Source organism: Pleurodeles waltl, chromosome 12 (assembly GCF_031143425.1).
Source record: "Pleurodeles waltl isolate 20211129_DDA chromosome 12, aPleWal1.hap1.20221129, whole genome shotgun sequence".
NCBI classification, from domain to species: Eukaryota; Metazoa; Chordata; class Amphibia; order Caudata; family Salamandridae; genus Pleurodeles; species Pleurodeles waltl.
This window is the reverse complement of record NC_090451.1, coordinates 77,103,338-77,128,103: the sequence shown is the minus strand read 5'-3', so window position 1 is coordinate 77,128,103 and position 24,766 is coordinate 77,103,338. Positions and strand designations below refer to the sequence as shown.

The 24,766-nt window shown below is 48.1% G+C and overlaps 1 protein-coding gene across 1 annotated transcript in view; it reads left to right on the top strand.

Moving 5' to 3' along the window:
* Positions 1-24,766, top strand: part of ATP8B3 (ATPase phospholipid transporting 8B3) — a 481,840-nt gene that overhangs the window by 182,870 nt on the left and 274,204 nt on the right. Inside the window, exon 9 of the mRNA XM_069217044.1 lies at positions 14,845-14,927. Within this exon, the coding sequence (XP_069073145.1) occupies positions 14,845-14,927 (83 nt within the window). The remainder of the gene's footprint in view (positions 1-14,844; positions 14,928-24,766) is intronic.

Here is a 24,766-nt window from a genome sequence, read left to right as displayed (position 1 = left end):
CTCTCATGAGAATAAAACAATGCAGGGCAGTGTAGCCCATAGGCTGCCATTATACAGAATGTAAATAGAGCTGTGCCTTTAAGAAAGTAAAGTCTTCCTGTATCCCATCATGCACAGCAAAAGGCAGTTGCCTCAGTTCTTTTTGAAGGCTTGTCACCTGACATGAAGGAACAAAACATTTGTTGGAGTACCAACATTGATAATATTATGGCAACTTTTCTATGTCAACTCCACCGGGGAGGAGGGAGGGTTGCTTATAACTATCATGGAAATACCCCTATGAGAGAACTGGAGTTACAGGTAAGAAACCATTCCTTCTCTCGTAGGGGATTTCCATGTATAGTCATAAGCACTGAATAGACTAGCAAGCCCATCCCCATAACCGCGGTGGAGTAGACCGAATAATACTGAAAAAACCATGAATCATGCAAATAAATTCTTAAGGGAAGCCTGTCCAACCTGCGCATCTGCCCTAGCGTCTGTATCAAGGCAGTAATGCTGTGTAAAGGTATGGACCGATTTCCAAGTGGCTGCCTTGCATATCTCTGTCAAAGGGATATTTCTCATTAAGGCCGCAGTAGCTGCCTTCCCTCTAGTAAAATGGGCTTTTGGACTGCCACCAAGAGATTTGTTCGCTAACTGATAACACAACAGTATACAGGAAACAATCCACCTGGATAATGATTGCTTAGACGTGCCCAACCCTGTTCTAACTGGGCCATAGTTAACAAAGAGCTGCTGTGATTTACGCAAGCATTTTGTCCTGTCCAAGTAAAATTTCAAAACCCTCTTTACATCCAGAGAATGCAGAGTTCTCTTGGCAGGGGTAGTTGGATTTTGAAAGAAAGTTGGTAATGAAATGGTTTGGTTCACATGAAAGTCAGAAACGACTTTTGGTAAAAATTTTGGATGCGTCCTCATCACTACTTTCGCTGAATGAAAGACCGTGTAGGGTTCTTGAGCGCAAAGGGCCTGGATTTCGCTGACCCTATGCGCTGATGCGATTGCAACCAGAAAGGCAGTTTTCCACGTGAGATGTTGAAGTAATGCTTTATGTATTGGCTCGAACGGAGGTAGCATCAGACGAGATAGGACAACATTCAGTTCCCATGGAGGAGATGGCCTCCTAATGGGAGGGAAGACCTTTTTTAGTCCTTGATAATTGGGATCCTAAAAAAGGAGGGTTGAGAGGGGCTCTTTCTAAAGGCCGTTAGAGCCGCCAAGTGCACTTTTATTGATGTCAATTGTAAACCCGATTTTGCCAAACTTAGCAAGTATGGCAGGATAGTTTCCTCTCCACAGGATACCGGGTCAACGTTGTTGTCCAAACACCACACACAGAATCTTTTCCACTTGCATGCATAAGCCGATCGGGTGGAAGGGCGCTTTGCTTCTCTTAGAGTTTCCATACAGTCCTGAGGTAGGTTCAAGTGTCCATATTGCACTAACTCAGGAGCCATGCTGCCAAACTCAACGATGAAAGGTTGGGATGAGATATTTGCCCTCTGAACTTCGTGAGAAGGTCCGGACGATGAGGCAGTCTGATGTGTGGCTTGAGTGACCGGTGAAGAAGGTCTGGAAACCACCATTGGCGTGTCCATTCTGGAGCAATTAGAATCATTTTGGATTGAGCATTGGATAGCTTCTGGAGGACTGCCGGTACCAGGGGAAGCGGTGGAAAGGCGTAAGGAAATGCTCCTGACCAGCTTATCCACAGGGCATTCCCCAGTGTCCCTGGATGGTAATATCTGGAGGCGAAGTTTTGGCATTTTTTGTTTTCTGGGGTTGCGAATTGGTCTATAGAGGGTGTAGGAAGTTGGCTCTGTATGTGCTATTTCAAAGTAAGGAATAGCATGCACAGAGTCCAAGGGTTCCCCTTAGAGGTAAAATAGTGGTAAAAAGAGATAATACTAATGCTCTATTTTGTGGTAGTGTGGTCGAGCAGTAGGCTTATCCAAGGAGTAGTGTTAAGCATTTGTTGTACATACACAAGACAATAAATGAGGTACACACACTCAGAGACAAATCCAGTCAATAGGTTTTGTTATAGAAAAATATCTTTTCTTAGTTTATTTTAAGAACCACAGGTTCAAATTTAACATGTAATATCTTGTTTGAAAGGTATTGCAGGTAAGTACATTAGGAACTTTGAATCATTTCAATTGCATGTATACTTTTCAAGTTATTCACAAATAGCTATTTTAAAAGTGGACACAGTGCAATTTTCACAGTTCCTGGGGGAGGTAAGTTTTTGTTAGTTTTACCAGGTAAGTACGACACTTACAGGGTTCAGTTCTTGGTCCAAGGTAGCCCACCGTTGGGGGTTCAGAGCAACCCCAAAGTTACCACACCAGCAGCTCAGGGCCGGTCAGGTGCAGAGATCAAAGTGGTGCGCAAAACGCATAGGCTTCAATGGAGAGAAGGGGGTGCCCCGGTTCCAGTCTGCCAGCAGGTAAGTACCCGCGTCTTCGGAGGGCAGACCAGGGTGGTTTTGTAGGGCACCGGGGGGGACACAAGCCCACACAGAAATTTCACCCTCAGCGGCGCGGGGGCGGCCGGGTGCAGTGTTAGAACAAGCGTCGGGTTCGCAATGGAAGTCAATGAGAGATCAAGGGATCTCTTCAGCGCTGCAGGCAGGCAAGGGGGGGCTTCCTCGGGGAAACCTCCACTTGGGCAAGGGAGAGGGACTCCTGGGGGTCACTTCTGCAGTGAAAGTCCGGTCCTTCAGGTCCTGGGGGCTGCGGGTGCAGGGTCTTTTCCAGGCGTCGGGACTTAGGTTTCAGAGAGTCGCGGTCAGGCGAAGCCTCGGGATTCCCTCTGCAGGTGGCGCTGTGGGGGCTCAGGGGGGACAGGTTTTGGTACTCACAGTCGTAGAGTAGTCCGGGGGTCCTCCCTGAGGTGTTGGTTCTCCACCAGCCGAGTCGGGGTCGCCGGGTGCAGTGTTGCAAGTCTCACGCTTCTTGCGGGGAGATTGCAGGGTTCTTTAAAGCTGCTCCTTGGAACAAAGTTGCAGTCTTTTTGGAGCAGGTCCGCTGTCCTCTGGAGTTTTCTTGTCTTTTTCGAAGCAGGGCAGTCCTCAGAGGATTCAGAGGTCGCTGGTCCCTTGGAAGGCGTCGCTGGAGCAGGATTCTTTGGAAGGCAGGAGACAGGCCGGTGAGTTTCTGGAGCCAAGGCAGTTGTTGTCTTCTGTTCTTCCTCTGCAGGGTTTTTCAGCTAGGCAGTCCTTCTTCTTTGTAGGTTCAGGAAATCTAAATTCTTAGGTTCAGGGAAGCCCTTAAATACTAAATTTAAGGGCGTGTTTAGGTCTGGGGGGTTAGTAGCCAATGGCTACTAGTCCTGAGGGTGAGTACACCCTCTTTGTGCCTCCTCCCAAGGGGAGGGGGTCAAATCCCTAATCCTATTGGGGGAATCCTCCATCTGCAAGATGGAGGATTTCTAAAAGTTAGTCACTTCAGCTCAGGACACCTTAGGGGCTGTCCTGACTGGCCAGTGACTCCTCCTTGTTGCTTTCTTTGTTCCCTCCAGCCTTGCCGCCAAAAGTGGGGGCCGTGGCCGGAGGGGGCGGGCAACTCCACTAAGCTGGAGTGCCCTGCTGGGCTGTGACAAAGGGGTGAGCCTTTGAGGCTCACCGCCAGGTGTTACAGCTCCTGCCTGGGGGAGGTGTTAGCATCTCCACCCAGTGCAGGCTTTGTTACTGGCCTCAGAGTGACAAAGGCACTCTCCCCATGGGGCCAGCAACATGTCTCTAGTGTGGCAGGCTGCTGGAACTAGTCAGCCTACACAGACAGTCGGTTAAGTTTCAGGGGGCACCTCTAAGGTGCCCTCTGGGGTGTATTTTGCAATAAAATGTACACTGGCATCAGTGTGCATTTATTGTGCTGAGAAGTTTGATACCAAACTTCTCAGTTTTCAGTGTAGCCATTATGGTGCTGTGGAGTTCGTGTAAAACAGACTCCCAGACCATATACTCTTATGGCTACCCTGCACTTACAATGTCTAAGGTTTTGCTTAGACACTGTAGGGGCACAGTGCTCATGCACTGGTACCCTCACCTATGGTATAGTGCACCCTGCCTTAGGGCTGTAAGGCCTGCTAGAGGGGTGTCTTACCTATACTGCATAGGCAGTGAGAGGCTGGCATGGCACCCTGAGGGGAGTGCCATGTCGACTTACTCATTTTGTTCTCACTAGCACACACAAGCTGGTAAGCAGTGTGTCTGTGCTGAGTGAGGGGTCTCTAGGGTGGCATAATACATGCTGCAGCCCTTAGAGACCTTCCCTGGCATCAGGGCCCTTGGTACCAGAGGTACCAGTTACAAGGGACTTATCTGGATGCCAGGGTGTGCCAATTGTGGAATCAATGGTACATTTTAGGTGAAAGAACACTGGTGCTGGGGCCTGGTTAGCAGGGTCCCAGCACACTTCTCAGTCAAGTCAGCATCAGTATCAGGCAAAAAGTGGGGGGTAACTGCAACAGGGAGCCATTTCTTTACACAAGCCCCCCCCAGCCCACAGGCCAGGAGACTCAGCCAAAGCTGGGAGAGTCTTCCTAGTCTGTCAGGCGAGGAAGAGTAGCGGAAATAGGCTGGTTTGTTGCAGGGCCTACTCTGCCTTACATCCTTCTGTTCAGGTCATTCCCTCTGGGGAACTGACCCACTTCCACAGTGATAGGACCTAGTCTGAACTGCCTCTTGTCTGTGCTTTTTATGTCTTCACCCATTCTCTCTATTTTGGGGTTAGAGGTATCCACCTCTGCTAATCTTATCTTAGCCAGGGTCACCCCTAGCTTACCCAAAGAGGTTACCCAGAGCTGGAGTAACCCCACCATGACCAAAAGGGTCAGGGGGCCTAACTTGCTAGTTGGCATGGGGTCAGACCACCATGCCAAGGATAGTGCAGCCATAAAGGCTAACACCCAGCAGAGGCCACTGACAGCTGTCAGTGTCCAGAACCACACCTTTAGCTCTTCACCTACAAGGGAAGGGGCTAAGTTACAGGCTTCTTTGGGTTCAGGGTGCCTGTCTGCTGTATTAGAGTGGGGGGTTACCACATCTTGTAGTAAACACCCTTCTTCCACTCTTTCTTCTGTTAGCTGAGGAGCCACCCACTCAGGCTTAACAGTTGCCTGACTAGCCAGGACTTCTTGTGGGTCAGGTTGGACTTTATCAGAGCCACTTTTGGAGTTCTCCCCTACTGGAGCAGAATCTCCTTGGCTTGCTGGAACCTTGGCTAAAGGTTGTCCACCTTTCCTACTCTGTTTCCTTTTCTTTTTCTTCTGGGGCCTACTTGCATTTACTGCAGAGGCAGGCACTCCAGAATCCTTGGGAGAGGACTGGCACTGGACCAGTTCCTCTCTTGGGCTCTGACTAACCTCTGGGTAGTCATTTCCAAGGAGACAATCAAGGGGGAGGTCTGTACTGACTACCACCTTTCTCCAGCTAAAAGTCCCACCCACTTCTATGGGCACAAAAGCCACTGGCCTACAAGTGACCCTGTCTGGGCTAACTCTTACTCTGGCAGTCTCACCTGGGATGTACTGGTTTGAGAACACCAGCCTGTCATGCACAATAGTGTGACTGGCACAAGTGTCTCTCAGGGCAGTGGCTGGGATTCCATTCACCAGTAGGTGGTGGAAGTGTCTACTTCCCTCTGGAATCTCCAACTCACCTGTTGGGCCCTTTTTCCAGTTGAAGGCTATGAAGACCTCCTCATCTGAGGAGTCATCCCCAATGGCTACACTGGTCACCCCTGGAATTTTGCTAGGGGGTTTGTTTTTGGGACAAGAAGTGTCCTTGGTGTGGTGCCCTGTCTGTTTACAGTTATGGCACCATGCCTTAGTGGCATCCCAGCTCTTACCCTGGTACCCACCTTTGTTTTGGGTTGTGTCTCTGGGCCCACCCACCTGGTCTGGTTTTTGGGGGCCTACAGGGGACTCTTTTTCTTTGTTTCTAGTGTCACCCACTTTCTCCTGGGGAGGCTTTGTAACCCCTTTCTTTTGGTCACCCCCAGTGGAAGTTTTGGTTACCCTAGTCTTGACCCAGTGGTCTGCCTTCTTTCCCAATTCTTGGGGAGAAATTGGGCCTAGGTCTACCAGATACTGATGCAACTTTTCATTGAAGCAGTTACTTAAAATGTGTTCTTTCATAAACAAATTATAAAGCCCAACATAATCATACACTTCATTTCCAGTTACCCAACCATCCAGTGTTTTCACTGAGTAGTCAACATAATCAACCCAGGTCTGGCTCGAGGATTTTTGAGCCCCCCTGAATCTAATTCTATACTCCTCAGTGGAGAATCCAAAGCCCTCAATCAGGGTACCCTTCATGAGGTCATAAGATTCTGCATCTTTTTTAGAGAGTGTGAGGAGTCTATCCCTACACTTTCCTGTGAACATTTCCCAAAGGAGAGCACCCCAGTGAGATTTGTTCACTTTTCTGGTTACACAAGCCCTCTCAAAAGCTGTGAACCATTTGGTGATGTCATCACCATCTTCATATTTTGTTACAATCCCTTTGGGGATTTTCAACATGTCAGGAGAACCTCTGACCCTATTTATGTTGCTGCCACCATTGATGGGTCCTAGGCCCATCTCTTGTCTTTCCCTTTCTATGGCTAGGATCTGTCTTTCCAAAGCCAATCTTTTGGCCATCCTGGCTAACTGGATGTCCTCTTCACTGGAGTTATCCTCAGTGATTTCAGAGAGGTTGGTCCCTCCTGTGAGGGAACCAGCATCTCTGACTATTATTTGTGGAGTCAGGGCTTGAGAGGCCCTGTTCTCCCTAAATAGGACTGGTAGGGGGGAATTTTCCTCCAAGTCACTATCTTCATCCTCTGTGTTGCCATCCTCAGAGGGGTTGGCCTTTTCAAACTCTGCCAACAGCTTCTGGAGCTGTAGTTTGGAAGGTCTGGGGCCCATTGTTATTTTCTTTATTTTACAGAGTGACCTTAGCTCCCTCATCTTAAGATGGAGGTAAGGTGTGGTGTCGAGTTCCACCACATTCACATCTGTACTAGACATTATTCTTCTAAAAGTTGGAATGCTTTTAAGAATCTAAAACTAGTTCTAGAATCTAATTCAAACTTTTACAAACTTTTAAACTCTAAAAGAAATGCTAACAGGTACTAACACAAGGCCCTAGCAGGACTTTTAAAGAATTTAGAAAACTTTTCAAATTGCAAAAATCAATTTCTAATGACAATTTTGGAATTTGTCGTGTGATCAGGTATTGGCTGAGTAGTCCAGCAAATGCAAAGTCTTGTACCCCACCGCTGATCCACCAATGTAGGAAGTTGGCTCTGTATGTGCTATTTCAAAGTAAGGAATAGCATGCACAGAGTCCAAGGGTTCCCCTTAGAGGTAAAATAGTGGTAAAAAGAGATAATACTAATGCTCTATTTTGTGGTAGTGTGGTCGAGCAGTAGGCTTATCCAAGGAGTAGTGTTAAGCATTTGTTGTACATACACAAGACAATAAATGAGGTACACACACTCAGAGACAAATCCAGCCAATAGGTTTTGTTATAGAAAAATATATTTTCTTATTTTATTTTAAGAACCACAGGTTCAAATTTAACATGTAATATCTTGTTTGAAAGGTATTGCAGGTAAGTACATTAGGAACTTTGAATCATTTCAATTGCATGTATACTTTTCAAGTTATTCACAAATAGCTATTTTAAAAGTGGACACAGTGCAATTTTCACAGTTCCTGGGGGAGGTAAGTTTTTGTTAGTTTTACCAGGTAAGTACGACACTTACAGGGTTTAGTTCTTGGTCCAAGGTAGCCCACAGTTGGGGGTTCAGAGCAACCCCAAAGTTACCACACCAGCAGCTCAGGGCCGGTCAGGTGCAGAGTTCAAAGTGGTGCCCAAAACGCATAGGCTTCAATGGAGAGAAGGGGGTGCCCCGGTTCCAGTCTGCCAGCAGGTAAGTACCCGCGTCTTCGGAGGGCAGACCAGGGGGGTTTTGTAGGGCACCGGGGGGGACACAAGCCCACACAGAAATTTCACCCTCAGCGGCGCGGGGGCGGCCGGGTGCAGTGTTAGAACAAGCGTCGGGTTCGCAATGGAAGTCAATGAGAGATCAAGGGATCTCTTCAGCGCTGCAGGCAGGCAAGGGGGGGCTTCCTCGGGGAAACCTCCACTTGGGCAAGGGAGAGGGACTCCTGGGGGTCACTTCTGCAGTGAAAGTCCGGTCCTTCAGGTCCTGAGGGCTGCGGGTGCAGGGTCTTTTCCAGGCGTCGGGACTTAGGTTTCAGAGAGTCGCGGTCAGGGGAAGCCTCGGGATTCCCTCTGCAGGCGGCGCTGTGGGGGCTCAGGGGGGACAGGTTTTGGTACTCACAGTCGTAGAGTAGTCCGGGGGTCCTCCCTGAGGTGTTGGTTCTCCACCAGCCGAGTCGGGGTCGCCGGGTGCAGTGTTGCAAGTCTCACGCTTCTTGCGGGGAGATTGCAGGGTTCTTTAAAGCTGCTCATTGGAACAAAGTTGCAGTCTTTTTGGAGCAGGTCCGCTGTCCTCGGGAGTTTTCTTGTCTTTTTCGAAGCAGGGCAGTCCTCAGAGGATTCAGAGGTCGCTGGTCCCTTGGAAGGCGTCGCTGGAGCAGGATTCTTTGGAAGGCAGGAGACAGGCCGGTGAGTTTCTGGAGCCAAGGCAGTTGTTGTCTTCTGTTCTTCCTCTGCAGGGTTTTTCAGCTAGGCAGTCCTTCTTCTTTGTAGGTTCAGGAAATCTAAATTCTTAGGTTCAGGGAAGCCCTTAAATACTAAATTTAAGGGCGTGTTTAGGTCTGGGGGGTTAGTAGCCAATGGCTACTAGCCCTGAGGGTGAGTACACCCTCTTTGTGCCTCCTCCCAAGGGGAGGGGGTCACATCCCTAATCCTATTGGGGGAATCCTCCATCTGCAAGATGGAGGATTTCTAAAAGTTAGAGTGACTTCAGCTCAGGACACCTTAGGGGCTGTCCTGACTGGCCAGTGACTCCTCCTTGTTGCTTTCTTTGTTCCCTCCAGCCTTGCCGCCAAAAGTGGGGGCCGTGGCCGGAGGGGGCGGGCAACTCCACTAAGCTGGAGTGCCCTGCTGGGCTGTGACAAAGGGGTGAGCCTTTGAGGCTCACCGCCAGGTGTTACAGCTCCTGCCTGGGGGAGGTGTTAGCATCTCCACCCAGTGCAGGCTTTGTTACTGGCCTTAGAGTGACAAAGGCACTCTCCCCATGGGGCCAGCAACATGTCTCTAGTGTGGCAGGCTGCTGGAACTAGTCAGCCTACACAGACAGTCGGTTAAGTTTCAGGGGGCACCTCTAAGGTGCCCTCTGGGGTGTATTTTGCAATAAAATGTACACTGGCATCAGTGTGCATTTATTGTGCTGAGAAGTTTGATACCAAACTTCTCAGTTTTCAGTGTAGCCATTATGGTGCTGTGGAGTTCGTGTAAAACAGACTCCCAGACCATATACTCTTATGGCTACCCTGCACTTACAATGTCTAAGGTTTTGCTTAGACACTGTAGGGGCACAGTGCTCATGCACTGGTACCCTCACCTATGGTATAGTGCACCCTGCCTTAGGGCTGTAAGGCCTGCTAGAGGGGTGTCTTACCTATACTGCATAGGCAGTGAGAGGCTGGCATGGCACCCTGAGGGGAGTGCCATGTCGACTTACTCATTTTGTTCTCACTAGCACACACAAGCTGGTAAGCAGTGTGTCTGTGCTGAGTGAGGGGTCTCTAGGGTGGCATAATACATGCTGCAGCCCTTAGAGACCTTCCCTGGCATCAGGGCCCTTGGTACCAGAGGTACCAGTTACAAGGGACTTATCTGGATGCCAGGGTGTGCCAATTGTGGAATCAATGGTACATTTTAGGTGAAAGAACACTGGTGCTGGGGCCTGGTTAGCAGGGTCCCAGCACACTTCTCAGTCAAGTCAGCATCAGTATCAGGCAAAAAGTGGGGGGTAACTGCAACAGAGAGCCATTTCTTTACAGAGGGGGTACCCCATAGTGTGAAAATGGAACGAACGTCGTCGTCGTGTAATACCCATTCGTGGTTCTCGTCCATTATGCGGCTGAGAGCATCTGCTTGAACATTCTGCCTGCCCGGCAGGTGAGTTGCCACTAGCGACAGGTTCCTGGCTAGAAGCCAATGCCAGATTGTCTGAGCCTCTCTGGATAATATTCTGGACCTGGTGCCTCCTTGTTTGTTTACGTAATACTTGGTGGCCACGTTGTCCGTCTGGAGGAGGAGAGTTTCCGTTTTCAGAGAAGGTAGGAAGGCTTTGAGCGCAAGATGGACTGCGCGAAGCTCCAGCAGGTTGATATGATAGAGACTCTCTCTCTGTGACCACTTGCCTTGGACTCGAAGATGATCCATGTGCGCTCCCCATCCGAGCAACGATGCGTCTGTTACGATGGTTTGAGCTGGAGGCTGTTGTTGGAAAGGAATCCCCACCAAGAGATTGTTGGGTGAGCACCACCACTTCAGGGACTGTAGGGCGTGGGGGGAAAGCAGGACTCTGCTCTCCCAATCGTCTATCAGTTGACACCATTGATCCTCCAGGCACTCCTGTAAGGGTCTCATATGGAGGCGAGCATTGGGAACGAGGTGGATACAAGACGCCATTGAGCCTAGTAGAGAAGCTATTACTCTTGCAGTGGTCTGTGGTGTTCTCTCTAGTTGTTTGCACTTTTGGAGAATCGATAATCGTAGTTCCTCCGAAGGAAACACCTTTCCTTGATTGGTATCTATAATGGCCCCTAAGTAATGCAGCCTCTGAACAGGCGTTGCTGTGGACTTGAGAAGATTGACTTGAAGACCGAGATTCTGGAGCAGCTGTTGAGCCCAGTTGAAATGTTGTTGTGCCTCTAGGTAGTTGGAGGCCTTTATGAGCCAATCGTCTAGATAGGGGTAGACAAATATTGAATGCTTCCTCAAATGGGCGGCTACCACCGCCATGCATTTGGAAAAAGTTCTCGGCGCTGATTTGAGGCCGAAAGGTAGGACCGCAAATTGGTAATGACTTTTGCCGACGGTGAACCTTAGGAATTTTCGATGTTTCTTGCTCACCGGAATGTGAAAATAAGCGTCGCGAAGGTCTATCGCGCAGAGCCAGTCGCCCTGACGAAGTTGAGGGTAAATTTGGTGCAAGCATAGCATCCTGAATTTCTCTTTGCGAATCCACTTGTTTGCTGTCCTTAGGTCTAGAATGGGACGAAACTCTTGTTTGTCCTTCTTTGGCACTAGAAAATACCTCAAATAAATCCCTTTCCCGCGTTGGTTGATCGGGACGGGCTCTATTGCTCTTTTTTGTAATAGAATATCTACTTCTAACTGAAGAGCTTCGAGGTGGTGGCTGGCTGGTTTGGGTGGAACAGATGGAGAAGGATCGATGAATCTGAGAGCGTAACCATTTCGCACAATATTCAATACCCAGGCGTCTGATGTGATGCGTAGCCACTCGTCGAGATGGTTTGAGATACTTCCCCCTACCGGAGTGGATAACGGAGGAGGGGAAAGCGAAGATTCAGGGCTTAGACGCAGGAGTCTGGCGAGTTGCCTGAGTTTGCGGCGTGTCGACTTTCGCTGTGTGGAGAAAGCCCGTTGATGCTGCTGTTGCTGCTGGGGACGTGAGGACATCCAGTGTGGTGTCTGATACCTGTGTGTGAATAGCCTTCGCTGATAGGGACGGAATACTTTTCGTTGTTCCTTTGGGCGTTCCATGCCTACCGCTTTTAAAGTGTCTAGCTCAGACTTCATTCTTGACATCTCGTCATTGGCATGAGAGCCGAACAAGGTGAAGCCTGAGAATGGTAGATTCTGAATTCTCTGCTGTGCCTCTGGTTTGAGAGATGTCAATCGCAACCATGCATGTCGTCTTAAAGCTACTCCATGAGCGTAGTTATGTGCTGACAGCACCGAGGAATCAGCAGCAGCGCTTTTCACCTGGTTGGAAACCATGGCACCCTCACTCACGACCTCCAAGAAATCTTCTCTTTTGTCCTTGGGTAGGTGCCCTGCAAACTGCAGCATAGAGTCCCAAAGAGCACGATCATATCTTCCTAATAAAGCAGTGGCACTGGCTGCTTTCATTGTGATGGCTGCGGTAGAGCATACTTTTCGGCCCACGGCATCGATCTTTCTGCTCTCCTTGTCCGGAGGTGAGGAGGAAGATGGTGATGTAGAGTGTAATTTCTTTGCCGCTACTATAACCACCGAGTCCGGCACCGGGTCCGACCTTAGGAATAGAGGGTCTTGCTCCGGCGGGCGATACTTTTTAATAAGCCTGGAAGAAGCAGATTTCGTTGTGGCCGGTGTCAGAAAAATATCCATTACGTGATCAAGAAGACCCGGGACCAGTGGAAGTAAAGGTCTTGAAGATGTCCTCTGGTGTAAAGTCTCGAAAATCACTGAGGTCGATGGGGCGGGTACCGCCAGCGGGATATTTAGTTTGGTCGCCCCGCGCACTAGGACCTCTTGGAAGGTATTCACGTCATCTATGGGGGACACTCTCGGGGACGGTGAGTCCGACAGGGTTGGAGAGTAGTCCCGTGTAGACGAAGAAGAATGTCTATGACGTGAAGATCTCTGAAGTGACTCATGTTGATGGTGCCGAGAGGAAGACGAACGTCTAGAGGAATTTCTGGAATGTCTTATGGATTCCGCTGGAGTCACCGGAACAGACTCTGAGGGGGGAGCCGGAAGAGGAGCCGTAGGTGTAACTGGCTTCTGCGGCAGCAGTGGCTGTTGAGGAGAGAGCTGAGGTGAAGCTGGAAGCAGGATAAGTGAGGCCGAGGATTCTGAAGTGGTGTAAACCCTTCTAGGCCTCTTTGACTGTCGCTTCGACGTCGACACACTCCTCGACATCGAAGTATGGTGACGTCGGGTGCCTCTTGACGTTGATTCCCCTCGCTGCTGAGATCCTCTCGACGACGACCTTCCTCGACGTCGACGTGATGATGGCGACCGTCTTCGACGGCGAACACTCTCCCTCGACGCCGATCGTCCGCATCGCGTCGACGGCGACCCGGACCAAGATCTTCTCGACGGCGAGCGTCCACTGCGCCTCGACGGCGAAACAGCTGCCGATGTCGAGCGATGCCTCTTTCTCGACGGTGAGCCAGTCTTCGACGGCGAGCATGTCGGCGCCGTTCCTGGCCTTGACGTCGATGCACTTGACGTCGTCGGAGACCTATGCCGTTTATGAGCAGGTCTGGCAGAAGTTGCAGAGGAAACAGGGTGAGCCCTGGTAGAAGACTGACCTTCTCCTCGCTCTGTGGCAGATTGACCACTTCTTCTCCTGTCCTCTCTTGCCTGAAGTCGAATTTTCTCTCTATCACGAAGGGTTCTTCTAGAGAAAGTTCTACAGATGTCACAGGAGTCAGGCTTGTGGCTGGATGGAAGGCAAATTATACAGACCTGGTGTGGGTCTGTTTTAGCCTTTTTTCTGCCACAAGAAGGACATTTATCAAAAAGTGAAGGCATTCTAAAATAGAAAAACCTTAAATTTCTGTCAAAATTTGACAGAAAAGGTTAGCAAATGTTCACTCAATATTAAAAACGTTGAGTGAAATTGAAATTCAAAAGGTTTTAATTGAATTTTTTGTCAAAAAAGCTTTGTGAGGTAAAGCTCAATGCTTCAGGGTCCTGTCAGAAGGAGCCGGAAAAAAGAACTGAGGCAACTGCCTTTTGCTGTGCATGATGGGATACAGGAAGACTTTACTTTCTTAAAGGCACAGCTCTATTTACATTCTGTATAATGGCAGCCTATGGGCTACACTGCCCTGCATTGTTTTATTCTCATGAGAGGTGTAAATGAAGTATGAGAATGTATTTTTTATTACATTTCTAGAATAAATACGTGTTTGAACGTGAATTTACACTACAGCTGTTTTTCTTTTCAACAATTTGGCCTGTGTAGCTGTTCACATAGGCTGCACAGTGTTATTCTTAAGTGATTTTTGACAGACCTTTTTCAAAGGGCTGCGATCTACACTTAAGAATATACTTCACATCAGTGCTCCGGGGTCCCCGCAGGCGCGCGGAACTATTCAGTGCTTATGACTATACATGGAAATCCCCTACGAGAGAATCTTTCATTACTACATGGGGAAGGCTGAGCCAGGCTTAGATTTCCAAGCAGCACCTATGTGCAATCGATTCTTTTTTTCTCCATGGAGAAAATGTTTCCCATGCTAGACCTCTTCTTCTACAAACCCCCTCCCCTCCCCCCTTCACAGGGTGGTCATTCCCTTCCCACCACAGAAGGGGATTTACTACAGACTTTTGCAGTATCAAAAGGCTCTGATCTTTTCCAGGATTTGATAGAGCACGGAGGAGTTTGTGAATGGCAACACCTCACGAAAATGTGAGAGTTCTTAGCGCTGCATAATTATACGCAGTCATGGCATACAATGTGTGCATTGTAAAAGGATTTACATGTACTCGGTACCCTATTGTGAATATCTGAAAGGTGTAAAATCCATCCATTGCCTGCTCTCCCCCACCGAGCATTAGGCCGCTGGTACATTAAAAGGCTTCCTGTGGACATGAGTAGGTTTTGTAGAGCACAGTTTACTTTGAAGGGCCTTTGAAAGATCAGGACTCTGAAGCCACTTATAAGGCATGCTCAGAGATTTAATTTTAATCCTAGCTTTGAGTCTTTGAAGGTTTCTTCGAAATTGAGAGTTTACTTTTTCAAAGTACTTGATGGTAGACTACATTGCTAGACTACTTGAATCAATGGACACAGACGGTAGCATTCTGCTTTGTTCCTATTTTACACTTAGAAGTCAACCTTGACAAGAAGTTATGCTAAGTAATGTGATATCTCCATATATTTATGTTTTTTTCCTAATTTACAGAGAAACCAATCTGAAGTTTAAGCAAGCCTTGATGGTAACACACACAGAACTGAGTACAGTACCAGCTCTGGTAGAGTTTAACGGTAAGCGAGTGTTCCATAAATGAGAATGTTGTCCATTCATATTCAATGAATGTCCCCAGATTTCTCTTGCTCTCACAAACTCACACACATACATATTTAATCACATGCACACACACTCCACTAGCATTTTGGGTAGCACACAGACCATCTTAGTAAATAGCAGAATCAGTGTCAACACTTTCCAGATTTTTTAGCTAATGAGTGTTAAGGGCTCTCCAACCGACTTAATAAACACACTCTTGTAAGGTCGTAATGCAGTTAGTTGTAAGTGAATCTCCCTTCAACCCTTGGTAGCAATGGCACAAGCAGCAGGCAATTTCCCAGAGAAATATGTCGTAAAGCAAGCCGATCAAACAACATTAAAGTAAGGAGTACAACACAATAAATATCCAAAACCAATTTAAAATGTACACAAATCAAGAAAAATGTAATAAGTCACAAACAAAAAATAAACATCGGAAAAGGAAACCAGGTATATAGATTTTTTAAGATTTTAATGTACCAGGAACCAAGAAATCACACAACATTAAGCGAAAGTAAATCTTCGCTGTAGGCTAGGAGCTATGTGTCATTTCAGAGTGAGGTAAGTGGGTCAAATATGCCAGGTGGACCACACCCGTCAATTACCCTGGGACTGAGATGTTTTTCTGCTTCTCAAAGTCCTTCAGCAGCTCAAGTAAGGATGCTGAAGTTGGCGAGGGACCCTTGAAGGTAGAATCAAATGTGTTGAATCCTTCAGTTTAGGAACCAAATGCTACAAACTAGACAAAGGAGGACTATGGAGCCACGAGGGTGCTTGGTTGCTGGGGTAACTTTACTGCCTTACCTCAGTCACAGTTTTTTTGACTTTTTAATTTCTTCTGCAGGGCAAGGCTGACTATTTTAGCCAGGCACAGCTCTGTGAGTCAAGAGTCAATATTAATTAACTGCAAGTATTTTTCTTCTAAGCAAAAAAACTCACAGTGGTTCGAACCTTGAAGTCTTTCCTGCTGAGGGTGCACTTTCATTGAGCAACCCCAACAACCTTTTCCGGTCATCCACATTTTGAAAACCATGAAGTAGTTCCATTTATTTTCTGCTACTTGGAAATATATTCCTAATTGTTTCTACAGCTCCCAGGTCTTCTGGTCAGGCTCCTATGCAGAGATATTTTAAAAATATGGACAAAATGAGCTCTCGCCTAGGGCCCATCTTTCAAGGGGGTCCCTTGATAAATGGTCAGGAGTCACCTCATTATCAAATCAAGCTGTAATAACTACTTAAAAAAACAATTACTTTTTTCTTTATTTCAGTTTTATTGATTTTTGAGCCAGCTGCACCCAGATCCCTAAAACCTGCAAAGTTGAGCGAGAGTTAATAATGGCATCCTGGCTTTCACGTTCTGATCGGGATTGACTACGCTTCTTCTAAGCACTCATGCTCAGCCAAACGCATGCCCATGCCTTTTATTCTGCCCTTAAAGCTATCAGAAGAGGAGGAGTGTTCACCACGTTACCTCTAGCTGTCAGTACCAGTTCACTACTGAGCAGCCAGTGCAAGGCACGTGCAGCATTGCAGGCAGTAAATATTTGTATGCTCAAAAAAGATGAGGTTGCATATTTGAAGTAGAAAGATGTATGGCCTAAAGCTATTTGCTGTTGTTCCTTGCACACCACTTGTGGACTGCTGTAAGGTGGGCCTGGAGTCTGGCCAGTCGAGTCCACTGGGGTGCTCTAAGTCCCAGGGGTTATATTGTAGAGGACAGTGCCCTATGGCTTCCTTTTTTCAGAGGCTTTTAAGCATCTGTCCGTGGCCTGAGCTATTCATACTGAGGGCCTCTAGAAATGAAGCTGGGTGTCTTCTAAGCCTGGGTGTAATTTCAATTAAGCAGGTATAATTTGCCTAATTTGGGGAATTTCACTTTATGCTTGTTACACAAAATTCACAGAATTCCACCATTAAGCTTAGTTACATAATTATGCAGAAATTTGTAGCAATATTATCAATGACTATAGTGTAAGGGGTTGTCATTCACAGTAATCGTTTTTAGCACAAAATGCACCCTCGAATCAAAAATGCATCTAAGGGCACGTTTTTTGCTAAAATATTGTTGTGTGCCTTATTTGCATTTTGTGTAATTACACATAATTTCTTGTCATTTTCCTGAAATACCATGGAATTACGCTAAAAGAAATTACACAAACTTCGCGCACCACTAGTGTTTTCTCACTTAAACTATTCTCTCCAAACTCATAATCCCGGCCCCTGATGTGCCTCTTTAAATACATTGTTGTCCAGAGAGTTTCATTTTTGATTTGTGTTTTTGGATCATTAGAGAAGTAATTTAACTCCGGCCAACATTGCTGATCTGGTTCAATTTTCTCTAGACAACATTTTTAAAAATGGTTGGTGTATTTTAGTGAGGATGTAATATTTCAGAAACCATGAGACCTATATGCTTCATTTTGGTGTAAAAACCTAGTTTTTGGCACAGCAACCCTTCCACCAACTATAATAGAGGAAGAAGAGACATATATAGAAATTGAACAAATAGTAATGTTTTTTTAACCCTTTTATGTATACACCAAACAATGTTTCTGATCTGAATATGAAAAAAATATATATATCACTCCTGTTATAGACACATTTTCATAGTTCACTTTGTTTATTTGTTTTGGTGGTACATTTGCAGAATGTTGAACATTTGAGAAGACAGGGACATCTTTTTGTAGCACAGGTTTTGCAAGTACATGTATGTGTAAGTTCTGTGGGTAGAGGCTCTAGACATTTCGTATGTTTTAGCGATCCATCAATGTCTTCCCAATTAAATTCACACAGATCTTTCCCTACATATGCATGATCCAAAACATTCACACATCTTCTGATCAAGTAGAATGCTCTTTTAATGTGTCCACACACAGGATATGATGTTGGTGGAAGGTCACTTAGTGGGACTGATCTTTTGAACTCACTGTTCCGAAAATCATCAAATGTGTGACAGTCAGAACTCATTTTGCACACATATACAAGGTATTTTTCTACGTCCTTAAAGTCACATTCTTCTTCTCTCTCAGCAAATCCTTTTAAAAACTTCAGAGGCTCAGCAGTTAAAGTTCCAAGCTTTGTCCCAATTTTGCTCATGGTGTCATCACCAGTAAGAATATGTGCCTGTATAAGAACACTGGGCATCTCTGGGTCAACTTTATCGTGCAGAACATGAAGCGGGATTGTGTCTTTTCTCACCTGTTTGATAAAGTATCCATAACTCTGACAATCCTGGACTTATGAACACTGCAACAAATCTAAGTACCACAGTAATAACACCTGTGTCATTTCACAGTACAATGACTCAATTAGAACCATTTTGAACAGCCCACTCAACATGTGGCACAACATGAAGGTCATCTTCCTCTAATTAGCTGTTAAGTTCTCATGGTGGCGGTCGGACCGCCGCCAAAGCGGAGGTCCGACAGCCACATTATGACCATGGCGAAAGCACCAAGGTCCAACTGCCGGCACCACCATTTTTGTGCCAGCTGACGGCCTTGCAGTGCCGACAGCCTTAATCCACCAGGGCAGCGCTGCAAGCAGCTGTTTCCGCCCGCTGGCCCAGTGGGAAACTCATAATAGGACCAGCGGGCGGCAGACAGAACTGGCGGTCTTCCGACCTAACGAGTTTGGTGTGCAGCTCTGAAGGAACCTGAGAACACCCAGTGGGGGACCTGGTGGCTGAGGGGAACCGCTACTGGCAAAGGTGTTGTGTCCCTGGTGGTGCAGGCACCCATGGAAGTGGCATTTGGGGCATGGGGCGCACAGCAGGGCCCAGGGCTTGTCAAGTTGCAACGGATGATGAGGGGGCCCGGTGCTGGCCTGGTGGCAGTAGAATAGCCATAAGAGGGAGCAACCGAAGGGCTGCTGGGCACTTGCATTATCGTTGTGTCCAGTGTGTCCCACTGGAACGGATCCACTGGGAGCCCCCCCCTTTCGGTGGTGACAGATTGGAGCGAGTCGCATACCGGAGGGGGGGGGGGGCAGCCACGCCGTAGGCAATGAGAGAATTGTGCTGTTGGCAGCAACGGATACTTGCCGCCATGGTACAATCGAGCAAGAAGACAGATGCTGGGATGGATCAGGTTGGGCTGCCAACGAGGCCTGGCGCACAGTCAATGGTGGACGACCTCCCTTCTGACTTGGGGAGCTCAACACTTGGTGACATCCAGCAAGCGATAACGGACACCAGTGAAGCCCCAGAAGCAAAGATCGACACCCTCGGGCTGAGTTTGGACTACTGAAAGACGACCATCGACGGTTGGCCAAGAGGATTACCACAGTGGAGAGAGAATCTGTGGAGGTCCTAACCACTATAACGGAGACATAATTGAGACTGTCGTCAATGGAGGACAAAGTCAGAGCACTTGAACCACAACTGGAAGAAGCAGAAAATCGTTCCAGAAGAAATAATATACAAATACTATGAATCCCTGAACATTCAGAGGGCCGGGACATGATTGCTTTCCTGGAGACCTGGATAAAGGAGGAACTTGTACCAACTGGCCTTTCCCAATTTTTTGCCCTGGAGCAAGCCCACAGAGTCCCTCTGCCCCGTCCAGACCTGGGGCCCCGCCAAGAGTGGTAACCACGAGGCTCCTACATTATAAGGATAGGGACACCATACTGGCCCAAGCTCGGAAGAAGGGGGAAATAATGATGGACAATAGCAAAATTATGGTGTTCCCTGACTACTCCAAAGAAGTCCAAAATCAGAGAAATACATTCCTGTCTGCAAAACGGAAGCTTCGACTAATGAGTGTTTCCTACACTATGATCTTTCTGACCTGACTCAGAGATGTGTCTCAGGACACCACTCTATTCTTTAATATGCCTCAGGAGGCTTGATCATGGATTGAAACACAGCCTGCACAGGCCTCACAGGAAGCACAAGACTCTAAGGCACCACGCAAGAACCGCTCAAAATGCAGGAGGTAGGGGCGCCCATGGGGACCGCCCTCGGCCAAGGAGACCAGGCAGGCCCGGCGTCAGGCTATTGAAGATATTGCAGCCTTCCGGGCAGGGGAGCCAGCCAGCCCTATCTCTCAGAGGGAGAACCGAGTAGAGCTGGGAGAGGACAAGGGATCTGCTTCAAGTAATGTCACAAACCAGTCAGATCACTTGGACCTATCAGAGTCTGATCTGGAACTCCCCATTGTCACTCCCCGAACAGCAGATGACCTCCTCTGAGGACAGATGGCAGGGGGACTTGGAGGTTGCAACTGCCGAAAACCGCTGGAGCAGCACGGCGGGAGTGATGGTGCCGACCTCTCCGCTCATGCTATACAAATGGACAGAAGAGTCCATGGAAGTGAGAGGCCCAGCTTTGAAGCCTAGGATACTATGGTCGAGGACATGCCACTCCCGCATGGCCAGCTAAGTAGCTCAATGGTTGGCACAGCGGGCTGCACAGGCACATGGTCCTCAACCACCACTCAACCATAGAGGTGAAAGATACCATACATATGGTGTCTGTTCCTTTGGTTTGGACCGGAAGGGTTTCCCAGCCAGTCCTGGGGAAGGGAAGTTGGGTTGTTTTGTTATTGTTTTAGGTTCTAGGGGATTGTGCAGTGTACATGGTATTGGGGCTTTCCTCCAAATGGTCACCTTTGCCTGGTCTCAGCCTTAACTCGCTCAGATAATGATGGCCCAGTTGAGAGTATACACTTGGTCTTACACGCACAATGCCCACCCCCACACGCTATAACATAATCTCCTGGAATGTGAGGGGGGTCCATTCCCTAACAAAACATTATAAGGTATTTTCCTATTTGTCCTGCAGAGGTGCCCATCTGTCTTTACTACAGGAAATGCACATCCTTCAGAGAGAGGGACTAGCATTACAGCAACTTTGGAGAGGTCAGCTGTACTATTTGTACTATTCCGCACATGCCAGGGGTATACCAATTTGGGTCAAGCCTGGGGTCCCATTCCAATACACTGCCCACAGGGTAGACAAAAGGGGCAATATGTGGCTCTCAGGGGTGACCTAGACGAGAAAGTTATAACACTCATTAACATTTATGCCCCAAATGTCAACCAGGCTAGCTTCTTTGTTGAGCTATCCCATCAACGCGCCCCATATTTGACAGGAGAGATCCTAATCGGTGGGGACTTCAACTGTGTGGTAGAACCAAACCTAGATAGGTCACATCCCCCGCTGGTTGATTCCCGATGCACAAGCTTGCTCAGACGTTCACTTGCAGGGGAGAATTGGGATTTGGTCGACTCCTGGCACACCTTACACCCACAGGATATGGACTACTCATACTATTCTCCCGTATATAATTCGCATGTGCGGTTAGATAAACTTCTGAGCACACCACCTCTACACCAGTAAATACATAACATAGAGTATCTTACCAGAACTATTTCGGACCATAACCCGGTTCTCCTACACCTGATCTGTGGGGAGAGAACCCGCCCCCCATACCTACTTGGAAGCTTAGACCGGAAACCTTAACGGTCCCTCTGTTCAGGGTGCAAACTGGCATATGTGTCTTACAATATTTCCAGGAAAACAGGGAGTCCACTGACTCCAGAGGTATGGAATGGGCTGCATTTAAGATGGTCCTGAAGGGCCACTGTATAGCAGAATCAACTGGGGTATGGAAAACCCTTCTTCGGGAGGTTCAGACTGCCGAAACTGCACTGATACATACCGAACTGGCGCATGCGAGGTGTCAGTCTGATAGGGAGTCCCTACTGAGGGCTAAAGAAAAAGTAGTAGAATTAGTTGAGCGACTCCCCTGTGGACATTACTACCAAAACTATATGATAACGGCCCAAGCGTCCAGGGATAAGGCGGGCGGTTCCTGGCCGGGTTGGCTTCATCCAATACTAGAGAAACTCCAATAGTGGAGATCAGAACAGACTCTGGCCTTTCAGTGCATACACAAGCTGACATCAATGGAGCCTTCTCTGACTACTATACTATGCTGTACAAGAGCAAGTTCCAGGTATCCCCAGATGACATTAAGGCCTTCCTTGCACCGCTTAAGTTTCTTAGAGTATCACAGGAAGAGGCAGAATTGTTGTAAGGGGAAATTACTCTACCCGAAGTGAGGGCAACCATTAAACATATGCTGCGAGGAAAAACCCTAGACACTGATGGCTTCCTGATTGAGTTTTATGAAGCTTTCACAGAGAAATTTGCACCTAAATTAGTAGAAATGTACAATGAGGCCAAACACCGTCCTTCCACCGTCAACCAGAGAGGCACTAATGGTACCCCTGCTAAATCCTGGGAAACAGCCCTATGACATAACGGCCTATCGCCCTCTATCAATCCTAAATGCAGGCTACAAGATTCTTAGTAGAGTACTTGCCACCAGACTCCGACACTGTGGCCCTCATTCTGACCCTGGCGGTTTGTGACCGCCAGGGCAGAGGAAGCACTGCCAACAGGCTGGCGGTGCTTCCGGGGCAATTCTGACCGCAGCGGTAAAGCCGCGGTCAGAAAAGGGGAACCGGCGGTTTCCCGCCGGTTTTCCCCTGCCCCAGGGAATCCTCCATGGCGGCGCTGCATGCAGTGCCGCCATGGGGATTCCGACCCCCTTCCCGCCAGCCTGTTCCTGGCGGTGTAGGCTGGCGGGAACGGGTGTTGTGGGGCCCCTGGGGGCCCCTGCAGTGCCCATGCCATTGGCATGGGCACTGCAGGGGCCCCCTAAAAGGGCCCCATTAAGATTTTCTGTGTCTTCAAAGCAGACACTGAAAATCGCGACGGGTGCCACTGCACCCGTCGCACCCCAGCAAATCCACCGGCTCCATTCGGAGCCGGCTTCATCTTTGCTGGGGCTTTCCCGCTGGGCCGGCGGGCGATCTGCTTGAGATCACCCGCCGGCCCAGCGGGAAAGTTGTGATCACCGCTGCGGTCATTTGACCGCGGTGCGTGTTTGGGCGGTTTCTGCCCGGCGGGCGGTGCCCGCCACCCGCTGGGGTCGGAATGACCCCCTGTATGCCTCGGCTGATACATAAAGATCATTTGGGCTTCATTCTGGGCCGCAATACAGTACTGAACATCCGTCGACTGCTGTTATTGCTGGAAAAAGCACCAACCGCAGCACCCCGGGCTGTGATATAATCAGTAGATATTGAAAAAGTTTCTGACAGCCGTGAATGGAATTTTCTGGCTGAGGTGATTACAAGATTCCACCTAGGTACTGAGTTCTTAAATAGGGTCAAACTTATTTATTCGGCCGCGAGCGCTAGAGTTAAGACTAGTGAGCATATTATTCCGTTCTATGAAATAGAACTTGGGGCCAGATGTAGGAAGCGTTTTTCATGGTGCAAACAGCGAATTCCGCTGTTTGCGCCATGCAAAACGCGCATTGCGAGGCTCATTCCCATTTTGCTAGTCGGTAACCTAGTTACCGACTCGCAAAATGGGAATACGACTCGCAAATAGGAATGGGTGTTCCCCTTCCTATTTGCGATTCGCATCGCGATGTAGAATTGCTTTGTGACTGCGAACGTGGTCGCAAAGCAATACGCAGTTAGCACCCATATCAAATGGGTGCTAACCCATTCGCAAAAGGGAAGGGGTTCCCATGGGACCCCTTCCCCTTTGTGAATGTCCCTAAAAACATTTTTTCAGGGCAGGCAGTGGTCCTATGGACCACTGCCTGCTCTGAAAAAATGAAACTAAAACGTTTCATTTTTTCGAGCGTATTGCAACTCGTTTTCCTTTAAGGAAAACGTGCTGCAATACAAAAAACAAAAAAATGCTTTATTAGAAAGCAGTCACAGACATGGTGGTCTGCTGTCATCAGCAGGCCACCATCCCTGTGAGTGCTGCGAATCGCAAGGGGGTTGCAAATTGTGACCCACCTCATTAATATTAATGAGGTGGGTCTTTGCGACCCCCCAGCGATTCGCAGATGGTGTCAGGGACACCATCCTGCATATGGGTTTGCGAATCACAAATTGCGAGTCGCAAACCCAAACATACTTACATCTGGCCCTTGGCACTCACCAGGGGTGCACTCTCTCTCACTAACTGTTCGCCCTGGGGCATCCCCCACCTGTAGAGTTGGGTTCTTTGCACTGGGAACCACGTTGCATTACATATCTGGTAATGAGAGTTTATCACACCCACTTCGATCTTGTAGAGGGCAGTGTCAGACGGGCGATCTGCTCCCTGAAGCGGACCATGGATTTTTGGAGCATGCTCCCGTTATCAGTGATGGGGAGAGTCGTGCTGTTGAAAATGGTTATGCTACCTCAATTACTCTATTATTTTACCACCTTACCTATCAAAATCCCTCGCACCACCTTTTGGGAAATTGACTCCCTTACTCTATCCTTTGTCTGGAGAACAGGTTGGAAGAGGGTGGCGCTTTCAACTTTGCAATGACCTGTCATGATCGATGGGCTGGCAGCACAAAATTTCGAAGCCTACTACATAGCGGCACAGCTGCAATATTTCACTCCATGGTTGCGGAGCCGCCAGAACCCGCCAAATGACAGGTGGATCAGAACACCGGCTGGGTCGCGGCTAATTCAGCCTCTTCTGGGGCTAAGAGACACAGAGCCCTGGATAACGAGGGAGCATGAGGTGGTGGCATATTGCTGGCGTAGATGCCTACAAAGAACTAGAACCAAACACCCTTATTCTTCTGAGTTCCCACTTGATTATTTAACAGCCCTCCTACACAGTAATAATTGGCAAGGGCTATATCAACACAGGGATGCAGGAGTAGGCAAAGTGGGGAACTTATTCAGAGTAGAGGCGTTGCTCCCCTATGACAACTTACAGACTGAGTTTAACCTAAGCCTTCAACATTTCCTGATACACGGGGAACTAGTGGCAA